Source organism: Meleagris gallopavo, chromosome 17 (assembly GCF_905368555.1).
Source record: "Meleagris gallopavo chromosome 17, MGAL_WU_HG_1.1, whole genome shotgun sequence".
Lineage (NCBI taxonomy): Eukaryota > Metazoa > Chordata > Aves > Galliformes > Phasianidae > Meleagris > Meleagris gallopavo.
In genome coordinates, this window is record NC_139420.1 from 4,791,784 (window position 1) to 4,815,721 (window position 23,938).

The window sequence follows — 23,938 nt, forward strand, 5'->3', positions numbered from 1 at the left end:
AGCCCCTGGGCTGTACTGCAAAGGGGCCTGGAGGAGGTTTTATTTCATAGCGAATGGGCTGTGATGGCAGGGCAGAGTGGTATGTCCATGTGTGATTATATGGAATTTATCTCATTGGAGAAATATTACTTGGTTGTGCACCTGAGGCCTTCAGCTGCCTTTTCTGGGGCTCACAAATTGTTTTATAAAAAATAATTATAATCCAATTTTCCTCCTGAAAGGAGCAGCAAACACCCCTGCTTACAGACATAAGGCATAACATTTTGGGTGCTTAAACTCTGGAGTGAAAATGCTGAGTCACGGCCTGAAGCAGTGATGGAGCACCTGGTGGGAGTGCAGGGCCAACCCAGGGGAGCTCAGGTGCAGGCAATATGCCTGATTGTCCAGGAGGGGTGGAGCCAGGATCCAGCCTTACCAGACCTCATTTAAGGGTTGGCAGTGGAGGAAAAAGTATCTTGTTGGAGATCCTTGCATACTTGAGGAATTCTTAAGGTAAGTAGATTCTTCCCTTTGTTTCTATGCCCATGGCTCTTACATTTGAGCAAGTTGTCATTTGCTGTAGCCTAGGACCTTTGCTATTTTGCTGCTATTGCAGTCCAAAGGGACTGTTAGGCTTCTCCAGGCTGTGGAGGGTGCTATGAGGCTGTGCATAGTCCTCATTGTTTTGTATGTGTGCTTGGGGCTGTGTAGTGTACTGAAGGCTCCTGGTCCTGTGGTGGGGAAGGGCACTCGGCATCCAAAATCCTAGGCTATACCCTGAGCCATTTCCTCCAGCCCCATGCATGTGCTTTCAGCCAACTAAGCAATATCTATGGCAGAGATCTGCTGTCTTCTTGGGCTTTGGATCCCTGAGACCAGTAATGGTGTTTTATTGAGGCTGGGGAAAGCTTTGCTACTCTGAAGGCGATTGGAGTAAGTCAATAAACAGCACAAATTGAAGTGGCGCTGCTCAGCTTCTTGCATCAGGATTTTGGCAGTGATGAGGTCTGACAACCGTTGCTTTCATTGATAACTCACACTGATATTGACAAAACAGAAGGTGAGAAATCTCCAAGGCCAAAAGCTTATGATTTAATGATGGAAAACTTTAGACCTACTTAAAAAGCTCTCCCATACAGAGAGGAAAATGAAATGGGATGAAAGGCTTTGAAAACCAGCAATAAAAAAGTCAGAAATCCAGACTTGGATTTTGCTTTGGTGGCAGATAGGGATTGTGGAGGGGGGAGAGAAGATGGAAAGATAGTCCCTGGTGGCTTTGCCCTGGACATGGCTGTGAAACTCACAGCAGTGTTGTGAGTTTCTCCTGATGACTTGATGATGATGAATTGATGTTGAGTTCCGATTGAGGGGTTGGTGTCACTCCCATGTGGTGCTTCCCCTTTGTCAGGAATGCTGCGGTGTGCACTTACAGCCAAGGACAACCTGTGGAGTTGCAGGGTGCTGGAATGGGGGGTGAGCTCCATCTGGAGAATGCCCTGCTTTTATGTCAGCACTATGCTAAGCTTGGCAGGGCATTTTCACTTAGAGAAAGTAGAAGCTATCAGTGAAGATTGATCTTTGGCCAGAGATTTCTGCTGACCCTTCCCAGCTTCTTGTATTTATTAGTCATTTGCCATCTCTCTGAGGACTGTACACATGCTCAGTTCAGAGCAAACCCTCCTGTGGTATTTACTAAGGAGATGCTGGGGAATAGGAAGCATTGACTGCACTCGCTGCAGCTGTGCTAATGGTAACTTATTTCCAGCTGTCATGTGCTGCTCTGTGGAAGCAGAGGATAGATGCATGAGACTTGGCCCAGCTCTGCCCAACATCTAGCCAGTGTTTGCTGCTGCTTTGTCCTGAGCTGCACAGAAGGCAGAGCGTCTGCCAGAGGTCAGAGCAAGGAGGCTGGCCAGTGCCTGGAGCTGGGCACCAGCTGGACCCAATCAGGTCTTTTCCCTGTGGGTTGTTAATCCTGGGCCTTGGGTGACGGCCATCTTCAGCTTTTGTGGTTTTGGAACAGAAAAAGAGCTCCATTCTGTTCAACAAACCCTCATGCCTTGTCTCTGTACCCAGATAACAAGGCACAGCCATTTCAAGCGGTGCTGGCTCCTTAGATGAGAAACACATCCAACTTCCCTGCACTTAGCCCATTTTTAACTTACCAGGATACATTCAGTCCCTACAGGCTGTCAGAGCATCCTGCTGCCTGTCAGACTGGAGCTGCCTCCTGCACTCACTGGGGAAGGAGAAACCAAGCAGCAGAGGTTGCTCCTTTGTGGAGGTGAACAGTCTTTTTATTAGGTCCAGATGTTCCTTTTTGCCCCAGGCCATGCTGGGAAGTAAAGCAACGTGTTAATGTTGGCTGGGAGAGCCTTGTTGGAAACAGGCTTGAAGGAAGTGGGGTTTCTCCTGCACCCCCACTTTTGGAGTGCCATTGTGAGATAGGGCCAGCACAGGAGGCGCAGCCCTCCTGGGGTTGATGTGAACAGCCCCATTCCTTTCGGTGACCAAAGATCTTCCAACAGCAACTGTGGCTTTTGCCAGCCACCCGCTCCCCAGGGCCATCTGGTACCCTCTGCAAATGGCATTGTAGTACAGCACTGGTGGAGTGGGCTCAGCTGGTCTCACACAGGATGCAGTGCCAAGCCTGGAGGCTGCTGAAACGCATGGTTTGTTAATAGTGTGCTCCAGCCATGGCTGGGGCTTGTGCCGAGGGCTGGTGCTGCCAGATGCTTATAAGGGCCGGGGGACTTGCAAGGGGCCAGGGCTGTAAAGTTCAAGGGCAGAGCAGTTCTGTGCTAAACTAAGGGCCTCGAGCCTGGAGTGCTGCCCTGCTGCTATAGCCTCTAGTTCTGTCTATACTGATAAATCCATGTAGTGAAGGGTGCTCTAAGATACTGCTGCCATCCCATAATCAGAATGATTTGTGTTGGAAGGGACCTCAAAAATCATAATGCCCCCACTGGAAGCTGGACCTGAAGCTAATCCCCACCTTGTGCAGCCCCACAAGTTGCAGGTCAGTAGCTCCAGAGCACAGTGTGGCTGGACACTGGGATGTCCCTGTAATGCCCTGCAGCAGACAGCTGAGCAGTGCTCATTGAGCAGCCATAGCCAATGGCCTGGAAGTGCAGGTGCTAAAAAAAAATCCCTGTCAGAAGTGAGTGGAAGGGGAAGAATACAAAGGCTTTTGTTTCCTGAGGCATTTGTCAGTAAGACAAATGTGTTTTCTGAAATGTGCTGGCTTTTCCTAGCTGGCCTCCCACACAAGCACCAAATGGGCTTGCACAGTACGAAGCAGGCTGGTGGCATTTGTCCTTGGTAACCCCACACTCGTGGCCTCGGTTGAAGAATTGGTTGGATCGCTGTTTATTATCAGTAAGAAGGGAGTATTGGAAGGAAGTGACAGATTTCAACACTACATCTAGAACTGGTTTATTGCTGATGTGCTCCTCTTGCCCTTATTTATGTTGAAAATGATAAATGAAGGATTGATGATTCTAGGTGGTTTATGAATAATCAGGTCATTTTGCTGGAGCGCCCCAGGGGAGGGTAATGTTTCTACAATCCTCCATCAAAGGGAATGCAGCTTGCACTCACGTGTGTGTGCATGCATGCTTGTGCTGTGTTGCATTGCACTCGGTCTCCTTCATGTTTCAAGGAGCTGCAAATAGCCACTGAGCTTAGGGTCTGATGTGAGAGAGGAGCCCCTGGGAGACTATTTGAATGTTTTTGTATATAGAAATGTCTGATCACTGGGCTGAGAACGGGCTCGGGAAGGGAATCTGGAGGTGGTTAACTGAGAGGAGAATATTTTTACACCAGAAATATGCTGTCCGCCTGTTTGCGGAGTAGGAAGGATGCAGTGAGCACCAAAAGCTTGGCAGGACGAGAGTGTTCATCCTTGTGGATGTGAACTCTCCATCTGTCTGAGGGTGGAACTGTTTGGATCCAGCATCATTATTAGAAGCAGAAAATAGAGTTCATAAAACTCCTTTCTTATGCCCCAAAAAGTAATTCAAGGAAACCTCCTTGAGAACAAACTATTCCTGCACTGATTTCCCCCTGTGGCTGAGGGCACTGGCAAGGGAAGGAGATGCGGTGCTTGGCAGGGGCTGTGCAGAGCTGGGGCGGCTCCTTGCTTCTCTCCTGTGTAATGTGCAGGGCAGTTAGGATCAGGAGCACAGCTGAGTGCCTGCACTTATCAGCCAGAGGAGCTGAGAGCTTCCCCCAGACTGTGGCCCTGCAGGTCTGCATCACAGGACACGAGGAGGTCACAGAGCTGTGGCTGGAGTATCTCAGGGCCAGGCTGTGACATTGCCATCTGCTGAGCATAAGGAGCTGAAATGGTCGCACTCACAGCATGGGGAGCTGGTGGATTGGCAGTGGGGAGGAGCTTTTACTACTCCAGGATCAGGTAAGGTTTGGCTTTCTGGCAAATCACTCAATTGTTTGCTGACTGTACGTAGCTGTGGTACGTAGTTGAATTTGATACAGGCATCTGTTTTGCTCTTCTCAGCTGAGCAGAATTGGGATTCCCAACATGGGGGTTTTACTGCTCTTATTTAATTTGTATTTGCCCATTATCAGTAACTTCTTTAGGTGAGGCTTTTGGCATTTCACATGCAGCATTCATGCTGTCTGTAAAACCATCCTAAACCTTTCCTTCTGTTCGTAAAGGTGTCTAGTCCAAATTCAAAGTCCATCCATTATAACTTCAGCAGCTTGTAATCCCTCAGAGATGTGTGCAATTGCACTCTGAAATATCCCAGGAGCAAAACTAATACCAAGCTTCATCTGCTTAAATTTACAGCATCCAAATGGCACAGTAAAAGCCGCTAGCTTAGGAGTTAGCTCATCTGAGTGTGCTTGCCAAAACACATATCCTGCATCTAATGCTGCTTTTGCTTCTGAGATTTAGCTGCCACCTCAGGAATCTTCATTGGACAGCATTCACGTTTTACGGTTTCATTTAAATAACAGGAGTGGATGCACATGTCCTTCATCTAGCACTTGGGTTTCAACCATCAGACTCACCCAGGCCATACATCCCCTGCCTTCTCCATGTTGTTGACATTCCTAAGGAGCTTGAGCACGTGTCTCCCATCCTTCACCTAGGAGTGGTTGAGCCATAATTTGTATCAAAAAACTTAGGATGAGGACAAGAGCATTTCCCGTGCACCTGAAGCAAGCCTCTTGCATAACATGGCTTTCCTTCTCCTTTCCATTCCTTAGTGTTTAACAGCTGTTTTCATCCAAGCCTATTGACTTCATCCCTATAAATCCAGTATGCTTTTTCCATAAGGATTAGTGTCAGATTCTCCCTGCAGACATCTTAGGTCTTGGAATACAGCTGAGAGCTCTACTAATAGCTGGCTGGTGAGCCTGAGGCATTTACAGCAATGGCTTTAAAATGAATGTACTTCATGGCTAGGCAGGGTTTTAGCTCTGATGCAACCCATCTGCCTCCATGATTTGGAAAGCCAGGAAGTAGCAGGGGTCCTGACAGCCTGCTAGGATGTGGATACCTGGACGTTAAATCAGCATTATGTTGGTTCTGTCTGCCCTTTAAGGCATGGAAAAGTAGGGGGAGGAATTATCTAGTCTGAACAGCAGTGTTTCAAAGCTGGGTAGAAAAAAAGATTGAGTAGGGAGGAAGAAATTTAGAGTGAGGATATGGTAAAATCACTCAAATCCAGAATGGCAAAAGTGCCTCTGCACAAAGCAGGAGTTCAGTGCCCTCTGCTTGAGTCATTTAAATTTCATTGAGCCCGCCTGACAACAGACTTTACTAATCAGGGCACTGCCCTAAGAGTTGACAGCTGGGCCAAATCCCACTGGCAATGGGGGAAGACACCAGAACATTCCCTCTGGATGGGAAAGGAACGTGAGGCACAAAGGCAATGGATAAGTAAAGGGAAAAAACTCAGACGCAAGCCTGACAGTTTGGGCATTTTATTACGATATATAAATTTTGTTGTCTTAAATTACTTTCTATGAGTTGAACAGGAAGGGATTATTATGGAAGGGGGAATATACAAAAATAAAAGGATATTGAAAACTACTGCATCACCACATATACAACAGTAAAGTACTTTACAAGCACTGCAAGAATCAGAATTACAAAAATAAAAATATGACACATCCTTATGCATTTCCACCAGTAATATGTTCTCTTCTCCCTTCTCTAACCTTCAAACATCTTTCAGCCTCCTCTCCAGGTCACGATTCACATGGCAGGATACTTTGCTCATTTTGATGGCCATCACAGTATCTGAAAAGGGACACGTGCCTCCCAAGACATCAAATACAATGGTTATTGGTGAGCTGCAGGGGAGATGTTCAAAACTGAGCGATTTGTGAGAAAAAGGGTGATTCTCAGAGAGGTTTATCTGCCAGTAGAAATATGAGTCTCCCACACCAAGATCCATTATTTCCTATGCAGTGTTCCCCTGTCTTCACAGAGGTGTAGCCCTGTGTGCACAGTATGCAGAGGCCCCTATGAGCCTGGGGAATGCTGAGATCCACAGACTTCAGTGCAACTGAATGACTGTGGTAGAGAAGGGATTTGACTTTTTTTTTTCGTCTCTAAAGAAGGCAGGGAAAAAAAAGCATGTTAAAACCTCAATGGCTAAATATCCTAGCTCACAGTGCTCGCACACTGAACCGTTCACCTCTATATCAGACTCACGTTGCCTTCAGTCCTCAGTTTGCTCTGCAAAGTCTTTCTTCATCAGCTCTTTAATCGTTCCCATTTTTTTTTTTGTATGACTCACTCAACATAAATAGTAAATAGCACTCGCTTCTCTGACCAGCAGCTCACTCAAACACTGCTATCAACACTCAGACCTCGTTTCATCATTCCCAAAAAGTCTGCACCTAGGGTGCAAATCTGTCTCTATTTCACATTGAGAAAAGTAGAGCTGGCTTAGGATTAAACAAAAAAAAAAGAAAGAAGCAGTAAATGCTTTTGGTCAAAGTTTTCTTCTGTGTTTTGTGCAAAGTATTTTGTAAATTCTGAAAAGGCATTAACAAGCTAGGGTTCCCCTCTTTGGCCCCGTATACAATCACAGCAACGCAGGCACACCAGACACATGCATTCTCTGTTGCGTTTTAGGGGTAAAGCAATCACAGGAAAAAAGGGGTGAAGGCAACCCCCTTACCTTTGTGCACCCTCCTCCCCAGAAAAACAACAAACAACTTACAAAAAAAGGCAACATAAAACCAGAAGCCTTTTGTGAAAGCTCCTGGTCCCAAAACTACTGATGGAAAGTAATTCCTACAGGCAGTCTGACTTAACCCAACAGGTGTGCAGGACTGTGGGCAACCAGCACATTGGGATCCTTGGGAGAAATCACATAGTCACAGTCTCAGCTGCTCAAGGGAACTCCCCTTTCTAAGCAGCATTTTCTATGGTCTGGGTTTATCATTTGTACCTCTGAGAAAATTGATGAACAAAGATCAGTTGATTGAGATAAATAATGTTCCATTTAAAAGAAAAACATCTTTCTAGTGAAACTAATTGTTCCTTTTAGATGCACAAAACATACTACAAATAAGGCACTTCTTGGCTCCTGGGAGCAATTCTTAATTGGCAACATGCACACAAAATTCAAATTTTGCTCTTGGAGCAAAACAACAACAACAACATCAGCACTTTTCAAATTGCAAGCAAGGTGACTTTGGACTCTTCCCACTGCCTCACCCAGCCGTGGGGCTGGCAGCAAGAGGGACGGAGAGTGGGCAGGGAGGTGGGATCCATGCCTATGCCAGGGTGAGGACTGACCTGCTGCGGTTTTGCACAGAAAGAACAAAGTCTCCTTCTAATGCCAGCTTTTACTGACAAGAAAAGCAGCCAATGGAGTCACCATCTAAGAAGGTATTTTTCAGAAGTTTCTACGGCTCTCAGGCACTTACTTGGCAATATCACAGTTTTGGATGTGGCCCAGGTTGGTAGCCCACCACAGTCTGTCCGTGGTTATACAGCTCTGTGTGTTGGCAGCCTAGGAAGCCAAGCTGCCTGCTGGCTTTTTTTCCTGACGTGGCAAGATGAAAAAAGCTGCCTATGCTCAAAGGAGCAGGAGTACGTTAGGTCACTTCTAGTCTATTTGCAGAGAAAACAAAGCATAAAGATTCAAAACAGTCTGGTCAGGGAGGGTAGGAACCCTGCACCTGTGAGACTTTGCCTTAGTGACCCCCGTCCCCATGTGATCCGAGACCAAGCTGTGGTTTACGTCTATTTGCACTTGTTTTTTGAGTTGTTTTTCAGTTGTAGCCAATGTTGAGAAAGCAGAACAGCAGACAAAGCACTCAGAAGCCTGCAGTTAGCCATGATAAAAAAGCTCATGAGATTAACCTGGTACACTGGTTCTGTCATGCACATGACGGAGAGAACTTGCTGAAAAGTTGAAGCCAGGTCTGTCATGCAAAATAAATACATGGCAGGATTCCTGGAAAAACAGGGAGTCTGTGATGGACTCATCTGCTTGGGAAGGCCCACACAGCTGGGCAGGCCTCTATCCGTGAACCAAGAAGCTGGTCTTGGAAATCCAGTGAGACATCACTCTCTACCAAGGCCCAACTCCCAGATGATAGAGTCAGAGTTCACCACTGCCACAGCTTACATCTTTCAGTACTAATGATGTTGTCAGGATTTAAGTTTGTGTATAAAAATCTTTTATTCACCTTTGGTAGATAAATTCAGCTTCATTTTAAACAAGAAAACTCTGTTTCATAAAGGTCACAGTCCTGGTCACACCTACCAATTGCCTTTTGAAACTGATGGAAAAAGTATCTTTGCAGGTTACTATTTAATTCTTCTTAAAGTTTGCCAGACTGCGTGGTGGTGTTTTTTTTTTTTTATATAAATCACTGTGGGTTTGTGCGTCAACAATTCTGGGCAATCAGCTATGTCTTGTTGACATTGTTAATAGGTTTTCTGACTTGGCTGCTTGGCTGTGTTCTGAAATAACTTGATCAGACTTGCATCAAGTCAGAAACAACAGGGAAAGTTTAGAAAGTTAAGAAAGCTGGAAATTAATTTCCAGAACTATATAGTTATTTTCTAAGTCTGATATCTTCTGAGCAGCATGCAAAAATTCTTGGTAAGATTTCTGGAGACAATTCTGTATCATTTTCAAAGGTTACTCGTAGGCTCTTGCTGTTTTTCAGCAAGCTACTGAAATAAAAAAATACTGGGAGATGTGATTCATCAGTGGGAATGGTTTACCTTAGGATGGTTGAAGTGACTACTGTTTTCTCTATGCTTCTTGGTCTTGTTGCAGAGACAGCTCAGCTAGCCATAAAGTACCTGTGCACTGCTGTAACCTGGCTGATTAAGAAAATCCTGCATGGATTATGGCTCTTCAATACTTCAGGCTATACTTAAGACAGTCTGGATGCTCCTCCATAATCAGCCAAGCTGTCTGTGACAGATATGGAAACTCCTGAGAGGATGAGCAACCTTGCTCTGCAGTTAACCCTGTACCAGCTTCTTTAAAGCCAGGTAACATCTTGCTGTGCTACATTCCTCTCTGCGGTACCCTGAAACTCAAAAGGGTTGTTAAGCACGTAAAGATCCCTGCAAACTGGATATCAGATACAACAAACAGCATGGCACACTTCAGCTACCAGTTCTTTCATAAAAAGGGTGCTGGGCTCCTAAACTCTTTGGACACTTTTAGAAAATAGCACAGCTTTTCCCTCTTCTCAGTCTCCTCTGCACTCTCTTGCTTAGGCTGGGCTCTCAGAAGAGCTGGCTGTGGGTCAGGGCAGGCCTTTCTCCAACCACCTGCTTGTGGCATCCCCTGTCATAGTACATAAGCATCTAGCTGCTGGCAAGAGCACTGTGCACCTGCTTTACTCCGTTTTCTCAGCAACAGTCCCCACTCCCTCAAGCAAGTTAGGCCTGATGGTATAATATTGCAGCTATCTCCCAGGTGAGTTGTTGGATGCAGTCGTGAAGTATTGACACAATTAACATCATCTGCATTTGAACTCCAGGAGACTTGGCTTGGTGTGTGCTGGGCAGGCTGGTCTTCACCACTTTGCAGGTGGTCTTCTCTTTGCAGAGACCAAAATATTTCTGAAAGCTACAGCTAGTCTCACCTGTGTGTGCTAGACAAGATGTACAGAGCTCACAAAACAGCACTCTGCTATGGGTAATGGGGTTCTCTGTCATCTTGATTTCATCTAAAACATAAGTCAAAAGTAGATATGCTTGAAAAAAAAAAAAAGAATAAAATAAAATCCAGATCACGAATGTCAGGAACGTCAAAAAATTTAAGCCAGCCTTTCACTGATCAAAACCATCCCATGCCCTGCAAGCCTCCTCCCAGCCAGTTCAGCCTCACCCAAGATGACATTTCCTCCAGCCATTAATATTCAGAAGTCATCAATGAGGGCCCAGCCAGAGGCTCAGTAAAGGCCACAGCCTCCTTGAGGTCACAAGGTTGCCCGCAGCAGGGCGGATCAGAGGGTCTCACTGTAGATGACGCATGGGCTGGTTTCCTCGCAGAGTTCCAGCTGCACGCTGGAAGAAAACCAACGCTTGGCACAGCCCAAGCTGTAGTTGAGGGTGGTCCGGTAAATGTTCTTGGCACGCTTAGGAAAAATGATGGTCGTGCTCTGAAACCTCAGTGGCTTCTGGCGGGGCTCAAAGATCAGCTGGGACTTGTAGTTCCGCCAGGTGCAATTGGGCGCAGCAATGACTGTCTCACTGTAGGTGGTGACGGTGGGGATGGGGCCGTAGATGATGTCATCCCTGTAATGCTTCTCAGAGTCGTACTTCACCTCAGAATTACACCTAGAGAGGACAACAAGGTATCAGAAACAGCCTAGGAAAGGCTGTACAGCCAAAGGAAAGAAGATAAACAGAACTCTTCTCAACTCTTTGGAGCTAGGAACATCTGTGCTCTCTTAGCGCACAGACATTAGAACAGATGTCAACCTACAATCCAAAGCAGAGGGCCAAGAGGACTCCTTCCTGCTGGGTGCATCTTGGCGGAATCCCATCTTGTGAAGCCACCTCAGCATTTCTGCAGTCAATTTAGCCAGCCTGTTTGTGTCAGGACAGAAAGGACCTTGTTGCACTGGCTCCCAGCAACCTGCTTCTTCCTCTGTCTTCCTCTTTTTAATTTATACTGAGCCATCAGAGCACAAAGGTAACCAAAATCAGCTTTATGCTGGGAGATGAGTGAAGCTGCTCATTGGGGCCTACAGAAAAATACAAGCAAGGGCCAAGCTGGTAAAGCAAAGGGATGCTATGGACTATGGCTGGGCACAAAGGAAGTGGTCATGTTAACAGCTCTTAAATGAAGAACCCACGAAACACGGGATGTCACTGTGCTGCATCTCCAGAAGGGATGGATGGAAACCAGGCCATGCAGAGTGCTTTCCCTAGAATCCTTGGCTACTATGAGCTGTAGGAGTTTCAGTTGTTTTCCCCACCCCCGAAATGCTCCTCTGGCATTCAGCAGTCAAGGAATGTGCAGCTCCATGTAAAAAAAAAAAATATATATATATATATATATATAAAAAGCTGGGTGAGCTGGGTGTGTGCTTGTCATTACCTCTACCCAGAGGGGGGTTGACTGATTGTGCACTGTATGTAATCTGAGCTGCTGTAATGTATTTTGCACAGCTAGGGTGTAAGCAAGTCATTCAGCGCACATAAAACAAGACTCCGATGTAATCACCATAAAAACATGCCCGCCAGCAGTTCCTCAGCAAGCAGAGATTTACTGGGGTACATTTCCAGAGAGACGTTTGCATAGGTTGAGGGGGGGTGGGAATTGGGTTTAATCCTCCCACCATCCCTGCCCTAAGCTGTGTGTAACTGTGCTCCATGCTGTTTGCAAAGCACATTCCACACCAGCAAAAGAAGAGCAGAACAATGTTTGTCCACAGGCCATTGCCTCCAGTTCCACAGGAGGCAAGAATTCCTCAATCACTGGCTGGAAGGACCACCTTGTCACGAGGAGGAGATCGTTTTGTATCTGTGAACTCATCTAGTGTTGGTTTCTCTGCTGCAAGGGCTAACAAAAACAGGTACCAATTATAATGGTGTAGCTAAGGATACAAGTCAGCTGGGCACAGCCTAAAGAAGGTCATAAATTTCTCTCATTGCCTTGGAAATGAGCTGGCCTTGGAAGGAAAGTCTTCTCTTACAACTTCCTCCTCCACCTCTGCTGTCTTTTTAATTCAGGCATTACCCTCCTACCTGTCTTTCTCCTTTCCTATCCAAATAACCATGACTCCCATTTGTAATCACATTTAAATTTTTGGAGAAGAAAAAGCACCAAGAAAAGGACAGACATCCCCACTCACCCAACCCGATACCATCTGTACCTAATTTCCTGCACAGGCTCAGGGTTGACCTCAATGCTTTCTCCAAAAAACACGGGGTACATTCGAGGTCTTATCTCCGACATGGACGGGTTCAGGAGCAGGTAAGGCATCTGCAGGGAGGAACAATGCTGTGAGTGATGGGACACAAGAGATGCGGCTGGCACAGTTCATAACATGCTGGGAGCTGAACAGACATCAGCAGCATTCACAGAGACAGCAATTCTTACAGCCTTGCTGAACTTGGTCTTTTCAGAGTCCCATGGAAGATAATGCAGCTGACAGCTCTTTAACAATGAGAACAGGTGTCTGCAACAGCATCAGAACCAATTTCACTGCACACAAGCTAAGCTCACCTTGCTTATGCTCAGCATCATTGAGTTTCCCCTCATAATCCCTTTTTCTAGGTTTGTAGGAAGGCACTCCACTCCACACAAAAGCTCAAAGGGGAGGACCACTCTCGAGTTGGAAAAAAAACACAATCTGAAGATGGTTGGCATAGGCGAGCCCTGCACTGACAAGTCTTGTACAGGCCTTGCATTTAAGTTACCTTGATTCTGACATGCCACCCATGCTGCCTCTATTTACAGCTTCCTTCCATCTCTCCGGACTGATGTGATGCAGCAGGCTGCCCTCCAGGTCCCACCACTCCCCAAGTCCCCACCTGGCTCTGCCCAGCTCACCACCCCAGGTATGGGACTGCCCGGATCTCTGGCACTCTATGCTGTAGTATCTGGTCTTTGAATGTTAACCCTTCCTTTCCTTCTTCCTTTCTTGTTTCTCATAAGAATTGCAATTCTTTAGAACTTTTCTTTAACCAGTGGTCAGTTTTAAATTACCAACAAAACCAATCAAACAGCTTCTATAGCTGCAAGCTCTTACAAAGACTCAAAGCACGAAGGAGGGCTCTGATGTAACACAGAGATAGGCCCACATCTGCCAACTTAAAGGATGTGGCATTACTTGAGTAGTGTGTGTATACATATTCTTATACATACACATAAACACATGTGTGCTGCAAATAATGTAACCCTTAGAACAACCCCCTGGTAGGTTAGCAGCTGCTGAAGTCTCCATGCAGAGAGCAGCTGGCTTGCTCTGAGGGATGTTCTAGTTAACCACACACAAATGTGCATGGGGTGAGATACTGAGCCATCCTGTGGCCTCTGTGATGCAGGAAATGAGCTTCAAACTAGGACTTTGTAATAAATAGAGCTTCTTCAAATCATGGATTGTTAAAACTAATTTCATCTAACAAACTGTCATAGTCCTGGGCTAGGCTCCCCTGCCCAGTACAAAAATGAATAATTCTACTTCTCAATAGTGGAGCACCCACTCAGATGTCAGTTCTCACATATAGAAATCCTGTGTCTAGACCCAGTCCAGAAGCTAACTAAGCCTAATCCAGGAAAAATGTCACTGTGGGTTTTGGTCCCTACCACTTCTCTGGCAACAGCACTTTATGACACACAGGGACACAGGGTCTCTTTAAAGGACATGGCTGTCAGCCACTGGCCAGGGCTGAAAGGTTTCTAGATGACTTAAAAGCTCACAGTTTTTCCACTTTTCACCATGTATAAGCCACGTGTGCTGGAATCAGTCATTTTTCATCAGTCTCTTGGTCAGTCAAATGATCTCAGGACTCATGGTACCACTGAAAGTAGCTGAGGATACAGAGAAACTGACTTGCTCTTCCCTCTGCCCTCTCCAGCACCTTCTGGATGGCAGGTACAGGAGCAACACTGAAGCTGTGGCCCAGTCCCTGCTTCCAGTGCTGGGCAAGGTACTCCAACTTGTGCCCTGTCCTGTACCCCATGCAGATCCCCACAGTGTTCCCCAGCTCATCCCTCAGCTGGTGTCAACTGGCAGAACTCCCCTGAGCCTGTTCAATAGCATCAGCTCACACTGTCTGAGGTCTGGTTTTCTCTGGTGGCTTGGGTTTTCTGCCTGAAGCTAAAGCAAAAAATGTCATTGCTTCATCTGAATTTTCTCCAAGCTCTTCAATTCTGTATCCCAAAGCCACAAAGCTATTTACTCTTTCCATACTGAAACATCCCTGCACTCTACTACGGTGTTAAACTGCAGCATTAAATAGCTAACCCTTCGTTACAACTGCTTCTATTCCACTGTCAAAAAAGGACAACGACTGAATGGGTGTAGGGAAAAAAAAAAGGAGCTTTTTTGCTAGATTAGCACAAGAGAAATCCTGGTATTAAAGAGTTCTGCAAAGTGCTGCACTAAGGAAATAAAGCCATTCCTCTGCTCCCAGGGAAACAAACCTTCACACCTCTTGCTAACATATGCTGACACTAAGCATGCACTGAGTGTCCCTGGAGACAAGGATGCAGGAGGCAATGTCTTTCCTGTGGTTTAGTGGGAATATTCCCGGGGCATATGGCCCCCAGGCTGCTCAGTCAGAGGGCACAGAGGCCAACGCTGTCTGTTGAAATCCCAAGACCCGCAGCAGGGAACAGGAAACAAGAACATGCTGCAGAAACAATACCCATCTGCATGGAGGAGATGGGTCATGCATGACTGAAACCAGAGTCCAAAAGTTGCCACTGAGTTTGGTGACAATTGGATTAACTTCTCTCCAAGACAGCTCTGAATGGAGACGTGATGAGACTATTTGCACTTCAGGTTAGCTCACCTAGACCTAGAGAGGGAAGGCTAAGGGAATAATGCACTTCATCCAACTAGCATTAATTTCAGATGTGCAGATGAGGCTTCATTAGTTCAGAAATCTGGGACAACTGCAGACCGGAGATTTCTACCACCCACCAGAGACCATTACAAATTCTCACTTATCTACCACAAGCAGTGCTGCAGGTGGGGAACCTTGAAAGACACCCAGAATTCTGTACATGGAAGACTTAAATAATTTAAAAAGTATGTTCTAACAATAGAGATCATCTGTAAGAGCCTGCAGTCTGCTCACCAAGCAACTGCATTGCTTGCACACAGTGGAAGGGTCACTGAACAGTGAGCAACTGAAAGGAGCTTCAGGTGACTTCTTTTTCAGCCTCTGATGATGTTCTGAAATACCTGCTCCTGAATCTCACACGGAATTTGAAAGCAAGTAACAGGGCACCCAAGCTTTCCAAAAGATTTGTCTTTGGGGCTGAAATGTTATATGTTTGACACATGCCAAAAGCTGGCTTTTTGGCAACAGTTTGACACCCTCTCCTTCCAATCTATTGTAAGGTAGAAACAAAGCAAGAATGTTCTGCTTGTTCAAAAAAAAAAAAAAAAAAAGTACTCAATTATTTCTCCTTTGCACAGGAATTACTGAAAGAACAGAAACACTGGAACTTCTGACCTCCCTAGAGAAAATGATGACCTTTGGTTCATTTCTATCAATCACTCAGCAATCTCAAGACACTTCAGAAATAAGGTGAGTTTCTTTCCAGCCCCGCACCACAGATGGGCTGAATTGAGCAGTTTGTTGATGATGGAGAGGAAAAACCCATGTCTTTTGAGTAGGCTGCCCAAAGTGATCCACAAGTTAAGGTCTGTCTATCCAAAGAAACCCTAGTGTTACTTAGTTGGAACTACAGATAGGACCTAATTAATCTGTCTTAAACAGCAAAGAGTTAAAGTAGTATTAAAATGCTGAAGTGATTTCTCGTTTGGCTGCATTTTTCCCTCTGCCTTACCTCTGATGCCTTTCAGGCATGTAAAGGCCTGGGCAGCTTCGTTCTTTATTCAAGCAGTACATAAGTAAATACACCCCCAAAAATAATTTACTGAAGGGAATTCAATCTGCTGATGTGCTGACACTGATCAAGTGTGCTTCTTTTATGCTAACGTAAGTATTGTGGGGGACTTCTTGCTTTAGAACTGATGCATGTCCTTCAGTTCCATGTCACTGCTTCATACCTGCCAGAAATGACATATCAGTGCCTGGATTCTGGGGGCATTTAGACCTCAGAGTCCCTAAACAGCAAAAAGAATACAGTGAGCAGAATAATCTTATTTTATACCTAATAATTAATTTGAGTTAGTGGGTTCTGTTTAAGGTGCTTTTCACTTGGGTGTTTTAAAGGAATATAAGCAGAGTTATGGTAAATAAAGCGCCATGAAATTGGCCCTGACCATTCCTGTAGCTTCCAGACTTCAAGCAGCAAAGCAACGAGGAAGGAAGGAAATTAATGTGACTTGAAAAATATAAACTCTCCAAAAAACTTTTCCCCAGAAAGCAAGACAGATCAGAACAGACTGACTTCTTTAGCTACGGTCATTATGTGGAAGGCACTAGGATTTGGCATTAGCTCCCTAGGGACGGTAAGGGGAAACAGTTTTCCAAACACCAAGGCTATAAACAGGATACAGCTTTCCAAATTCCCAGCTCCTAACTTAGCTAGGGCATAAGCAAATCTCTCACCACGTTTTCCCACTATGGCAACATGTCAGGTCCATGAAAATGTCACTTTACTCAGCTATTATTTACAGCTGTAATGAAAGATCTAGCTGAATTATTTGACACACTTCTACATTCTCCGCTCTAGCTGATAAGCAGTATTTGTTTAACAGACCATTTATTTTCCCAGTATCTGCATGTATTGCATATTACAAGTAATTTATACTAGAGCCAGATGAGATTTTATTTGGAAGTGATAACAGTAAATGCAAACCTCAGGTCTAAAGCAGGACTTTATTACTTATAAGAATTAATCCTTCCTGCCTGTTTCCTCTTCTATTTCAAGTGGGAAACGTACTGCTTTGCTTACTGCCAAGTGTTACATACAAATGCAACAGAAACTAAACAGCTAGAAGACACCACCCTAGATATAGCCACATTTTTTTAGGATAGATGATGAGACTCCTATGACTTTTTCCCTGCTTGCTTTAATCACAAACTGCCTGAATCAAGACCACATGCCTGCCCATCCCCGTGACTGTCATAGAAGCGAGCACACTAACTTGTGTGTGCTACACAACCTTTTCTCTGCTGATTCCACTGATAAAAGACTGATGCCTGCTAAAATATTTGCCGAGTCCCATCTAATTTCCACAGCATTCAGAGTCACTTTGCAGCAGAAGGCACTGTGCCAACAGTGCAGTTTCAGTGCATTTACACATATTTGCACACCAGTCCCTGGAGAAAGCCTTCTGCTTGGTGCTAGCAATGCATGCTGCACCCTGTTGACACTCCTTCCTCCATCTGGGAGGACTGAGCCATTAACCACTCCACAGCAGCAGCTCTGTCAGAACAGACTGGAGCCGGGATCTGGTGGGTCTTAGAGGAACCAGACCTTGACCTGCCTAGAAGGAACGTCTGTCACAGCCTTCAGATTAGGTGAAGCCCACTGCCATTCCCCTCTTCCTTCTTCTTTGCTGCTGGAGTTGAACCAAGGAGGGGAAGTGGGAGCACATTCAGAACCAGATGGCCCAAGGTGCAGAAAAAAGCCAGCTGTGGTTACATTCTTCCAGGCTGCAGACATGGTGACCGGCGGGCAAGAACTGAAACCACTGCCAACATCTGCAAGGGGAATTTCTGCAGGATCCTACCCCGTGGGAGTAGTTCAGAAGTGAGCCATGATTCCAGCAGTCAATGCCAAGCTCCGAGGCAAGCCATGTTGCTGTGCCAGATGGGTGCCTTGCTCTCCATACAAGCCTGGAGCTTTCTTTGGTTGCTGGAACCTGTGTAGACTTAGAAAGATGTCACCTGCTTTGCTTGCAGGCTGTGAGCTGGCCCAGGTTGGGGTGTTTCTCACACGTGCTTTCACTGGAGGTGCCGGCAGGTCTGCAAGTCACGTATTGCATGGAAATGTTTTGATGGCTACATTCTCCACCCAGTTCCCAGAAGACAGCCCCCTTTCCTGAAGCTCTTTCAGTGTAGAACAAAATGCAGGCTCTTTGGCCCCAAGAGTTCTTCAATATGTGGCAGTTCAGGAAGAAGGCACGCAAGCTAACCTGGATTCCATTGATGGAACTATACCCATCAAGTCTACCTAAAGGGCAAAGAACACTCCTCCATAGTGCTAAAGATGAAGCTAGAATCTCCTCCCATAGGACCGGATCCCAATACTGCACTGCTGTCAATAATATAAATAGGAATTCCCTATGTGGGGGCATTCATCTGACAGCCCATCCACTGGGATAGTCCCACTGAAGTCAGTGCTCAGTGAGGCAAGTTGAATTCATAAGTGTTTAGTTTTTCAAATAAAACTGAACTTGTTGCAGAGGCAACAGCACTGGGAGAGGACAAGAAGTATGCTGCTTCAAGAAGTCATGATGGATGGTTCTGCAGAAGAATGTGGTCCTGATCTCCCCTCATATCCTTGAGGAGCGATACTATTGGATATTAAGCACTTATTTCAGTGCAGCATTAGCAAGAGCTCACATTCACTCCTTCTGGCCTAAAACTATACACACGGGCAACAACAACAGGGAAAACTCTAAGCAGATCTGGCTACCTTGATGTGATTTCATTCCCTGCCCTTCCAGCAATTGCTTCTTTGTGTGCATTATTAGAGATTTATTTCATTGTATGTATGTTCCTTTTGGCCCAGCATTACAAGCAAAGCCTAGGGAATTCAGTCTTAAGAAGAAATTTAATCATGTTTCAGATTTAAAGGGCAGAACTAGGTAAAAGTCACCTTCTATTTTCTTTAGGATATTTGCATTTCAGCAGAAAGCAATTAACAAATTCCCTATGTGAGTTTTATTTGAATAAGTAAAAGCTAATTTCTCCTGCACTGCAAGTAAAATGCAAGGAGAAGAAAAAAAAAGAAAAAGGTCCCTAAATGGTGTTGAACTTGTGGTATTTATGACTCTGGCCCCAATTGCCTTTCATATTTTCTTGGATCCCAAAGCTGTAGCCAAATTGGCTGGTTAAATGGGAATAAACGGTGCATTGTCTTTGAAACACAGTCGCACTTATTAAAGAGAAAGGAGTTTACTTTTTCAGAGTCACAGTTAATGACACAAAGCAGGGAGAGCATGGATTTTACACACAAGGAAGTCTTCGATAAGAGCATGCAATCTCCTTTAGTCTGCATGAGAAGAGCTCTCAGAAAAATCCTTCAACATATTTGTGAAGTTAGAGCAAAACAGCCGACTGCAAAAGAACGCGACTGGGTTCAGCCTGGTGGTTTTGATAGGTCTGCAGCAAGGAGCAGTATGAAATCCTTCCCACAGATCTGGAATGTTGTTTTCTTCACCTGACAGCAATTTATTGTAACTGTACAAACTAGAACGTTGGCCATTAGTAACTGAGCTTATATATGGTTTTATAGTATTATACCACAAAGAATGCAGACTGCATTCCTGGTTCTGTCGCATCTGTAAGCAAAACGAACACTAATATAATAAGTGATTAAAAGAAACCATGCATTGGTGTGCAAATAGCTGCAATTATTGATTTGCCAACTCTGCATGCTCTGATGAACAGCAGAGTAGTGGAGTTAAAACACATTCATGGATTGTGTAATTGCTTATGGATCTGAAAGTCGTTGTTAAATGGTAAGATTAAAGCTAACTAGACACTGAAATGCTCCCCGTATTTCTCCCATTTTCTTAACAGCTGCAAGTAGAATGTTAGAAACAACTACAATGTGTGAAACTCTGTGCAGTCAAGTGAAAATTCCTGCCAGTTCCATATACCAAACAAGCAGAGTTAGAGAGTACAGTCCTGCACCACTCCAATTAAGGCAGTCTAATTAGTTTTTGTATCAGTATCTTTTAGTCTTCTGTACCTACTAAATGCCCAGAAATATCTGCAGTCCATGGCACCCATCTGACAACAGCAGGAGCACAGGGCTGCCCATGCTGTTAAAGTAGGATATAAAAATCAGAAAAAGAAATCTAAGCTGTTCCTCAGAAATGTTTAAAATGTTCATTTGTGTTCAAAGAAAGAAAAGTAATTTGACAATGTAATTTTGCTTTATCTAGATCACTGGAATAACTTTTTCCCTCCTGTAGGAGCACTAAAACTCTCAGTTCTATCAGACCAAGAGCTAGAATAGTTTTTCTTACCCTCTTTCATCTCCAATACCTAAGGACTTTCTTGAGAGCAGTGGTGGCTGGCTGTCATGATGGCTGGAATGGAGGCCATCACACCCCATTGCTGACCTCTGCAGACACCTCCACTCCAGCTGTTCTCTGACCCAGCAAGCGTTCATTCATTTTCCTCCCACATTTTATTTTACAGACATGTAGCAACAGCCTGATCCCACCAAACCAGAGCAATGTGGGTAACTGAGCACACAGTCCCGTCAGACCTGCAGGTAAGACTGTGTAGTGGTGAGAGGTTGTTAGTGGGATTTGGATTTGATTTCCCTCTTTAACATCTCACACCCTCCCCACCGTACTGTGCTGAGATGTTGTTCTTGGGGATGGATGTGGCATACCTGACAGCAGAAGGCAGTTGTGATTAATACGCAAAAATAGCCTTACAACTTGAGAAAGAAAATGAGAGCAGGGTAAGTCATAGCAAAGCGTCTCTGCTGGGAGGAAGTGTGAACAGTCACCATTGCACAGGTAGATGAACTTTCTCCACGGCAATCTCAGTGTTGCTGACAGCTTTTATTCTGCATGGAAGCCAATTAGCTGTGTGCAATACACTTCCAAACGTCTTTGATACGTCAAAGAAACCCGAAAGGCCCCTGGGGTGAAGTTCCACCGTCCTTTAAATCCCTCTCCCCCCTCTCCCACCATCGCTTCTGCTCTTACCCCTCTGCCGTCCTTGGCCTCTCGCCGCTGCCCCGGGGCCGGGGGGTCCGCGCCGCCCCCGGGCGAGAGGGAGTAGAAAGGGGGGCTGGGGCTGGGGGGCAGCCCCGAGTCCGGGCTGTCCAGCAAGCCTTCCCGGCTCTTCTCCTTCAGGCTCTCGTCCATCCCTTGCAGCTGGAGGTGCCCTACCATGTCTGGGGGGCAGCGAGGCGGCCGCAGCGGGAGAAAACCCTCCGGCCGCGGAGGGACGGGAGGGGAAGGGCGCCCGGGGGGGCTCCGATTCCCGATGGCCGCCGCCGGCCTGCCGCAGCCCGCGCCGAGCCGAGCGAGGCGGGGAGAGCCGGCATCGGCCGCGCTGGGCTGCCCGCCCCTCAGCCGGCCCCGCGCCCGTCAGAAGGGACGGGAAGCGGAGAAAACCCGGCGGCCCCGCCGGCAGAGAGCGCTGGGCGGGGAGCGGGAGCGCGAGCCCCGCGCCGCTCCACGCGCTGCTCCACGCGCCGCTGCCGTCCGCCCGCCGCCTCCCGGCGGCACATTTATCCGGAGAGGGTGGGAGGGAGCCGGGGAGCGCCCTCCCCTTTCCCCGGCCCCCGGCTCTGCCCGGCTGTACGTTTTCAGGCTCTTCCGAAGCCGAGAGCGTCTCTGCCGGCGCCCTGCCGTCCTCGCCCCCCGGGGAGACGCGAGGGTTCCCAGGCGCCCGCCCGCCGTCGCGGAGCTGTGATTCGACCGCGCCGGTCTCCCTCACCCTGAGTTATCCCTCACGCCTGGGTTTTCCTTCACTTCTGTCAGATGGTTACCTCCCTCCTGTCAGGTTTTTACTTCACTAATTTCGCCCCCTCCCATCACCCACCCCGGCAGTTTTTTCCCTCAGCGTGAAGGCCCGTGGGCACGAGGGAGGAGCTCTTCCCAACAGCCATCATTCCTCTTCATTTTGGGGCAGCTTTGGCCAAGCACTGAGTGGCTGTGTCAGGATATACGCAGCTGCCATAGCCGCCTCTCTGGTGGCCATGCCCTCATGGCAGCCCTTTGGGTATTGCACAGCCAAAACTCTTCAACTGTCTCCACAGCTGCAGGTTCACAACCACAGAGGCAGTAGCCTCACCATCACCATGTGCTTGGGCCACTGCAAGTGTGACAGAAGGGCGTCCCAAAGCCCAGCACACTGTTACCTGGGAGGAGCAGGGTGCCAGCACTGAGGTGGATGGGGTGGCCATGTAAACCCTCAGAGTTTGGAGAAGTAGCAGTGGTTAAACAGTTCGAGTTCACAGAAGCCAAGATGGATGTCTGTTGCACAATGACTGGCTGATGTTAACGGTACCTTGTCCACAGTCCTGGTTACATTTTTCTCATCACGTTTTCTCTCTACGTAGAGTCCAGACTGTGAGAAATTTCAGGCGGGCCCACTCATAGTTCTCAGCCTCGTGGAGCATTATTTGCAGCATGTAGGTTTCCCTGGGAAGCTATTGACATCTAACAAGCCCAGCACTGAGCAGAACAGGACCACGGCTGTTTGTGCTGCACTAATAACAGAGTCCATGAGCACAACATTTGTTATGGCAGCTGACGAGAGTGTGGGGTGTCTGGTATGGCCTCTAGTGATGATGACTTTTGTGACCAAGCCCTGAAGATGGCACGGAATCCTCAGAAATAGTTTTGATGCTAAAAGAGCCCTCACTCCATCTCCAACAACAAGCCACGCTTAGGGTGGTAGGTGACCTTGCCAGCTGATAAAGCTGGGTTTGTTAAGGCGTGTTCTGCTCAACTTGAAAGGAAAGGCCATGGATGCCCAAATCCACCCTTGACTGAGATGAGGGGCCCTCCCCACAGAGACTGAAGTGATTTGTATGTACTGAGCTGTGCAGAGGAATGTCACTGATTTATAAATGTCAAATGGGCTCTGAGCAGCCCACACACGAACCTCAGTGAATTCCTACCTCTGACCCACTCATTGGCTCCAGCAGCCACACAAGCTGATTTAGGGCCCCTTACTGTAAGAGCTTTAATATCTCACACAGGCAATGGCTGATCTGAAAATGTCAAAGGGGACCAAAGGTCAAAATTTCCATAAATTAGGCCCTGGCTTGCTACCTATCATGTAATAGGATTCGCTAGCCAGTTAATGCTGGCTACACTACAGGCATTCAGCACAGCAGTTCCCCTGCAGCCCTGTTCCCCTGCCCTTCTCCTGAACTGCTGTGACTGTATGTGTAAGGAGGAGTATCTTCAAAGCTGCTTTCCTCTGAGGAGAAAAAAGGAATAGGACGAAGGACTCAGCAATGGGCAGGAGTGAGTACCCTATCCTTTACTTTTGTACAGATATATTATAGCCTGGGTAGCAACGGGAAGAGAAATTTCTTTTTCTACTTCTTGTTTTGAGAACCTATAATCCAATATTTCCTGGATCTAAGCAACATATATTTTTAAAATTAAATTTCAGCATAATACACAGTAGTGGATGTTCACAGTTTAGAGTTTTCCAAGTCCCATATTGTTGAAGTGCTAGGCAATGTTGTGCAGCCCCAAGCATACACAGAGGTACAAACTTCACTTATAACTGGCTAAACTGTTGCTGGCTTCTGCAGGGCATGTGTAGGCACGTATTATGGTGTTATTATTATTATTAATCTGTTTAAAGTTAGTACTGTGCAGCTCTACCAAGATGGAGTGCTCTCGTGTAAATCATAGGGTGGCAGATAGTAAAAAATGCCTCCTGTCCTGGCAGTTATGATAGAAATGGGTTGTTTGTTGCTCAGAAGTCCTTCTGAAGCAACAGCATCTGGTTCTTGGCAAGTGAAAATCAGGCTGAGTAGAAATTCATTGCGGGTGAAGTGTGCAGACACAGATATATATATCATAGAGTTGTTAGAGTTGGAAGGGACACCCAAAGGTCATCTAGTCCAACTCCTGTGCAGTGAACAGGGACATCTACAGCTTAATCAAGTGC

General features: G+C 46.4%; 1 protein-coding gene across 1 annotated transcript; it reads right to left on the reverse strand.

Moving 5' to 3' along the window:
• Positions 1–5,918: 5,918 nt before the first annotated feature.
• Positions 5,919–21,683, reverse strand: RFLNA (refilin A). Its single transcript, XM_010720068.3, has 3 exons — positions 21,001–21,683; positions 12,328–12,437; positions 5,919–10,783 (listed from the first exon to the last, which is right to left on the reverse strand). The coding sequence occupies exons 1-3, from the start codon at positions 21,187–21,189 to the stop codon at positions 10,450–10,452; spliced, it is 633 nt and encodes a 210-aa protein (XP_010718370.1). The 5' UTR covers positions 21,190–21,683; the 3' UTR covers positions 5,919–10,449.
• Between the last annotated feature and the right edge of the window lie 2,255 nt (positions 21,684–23,938).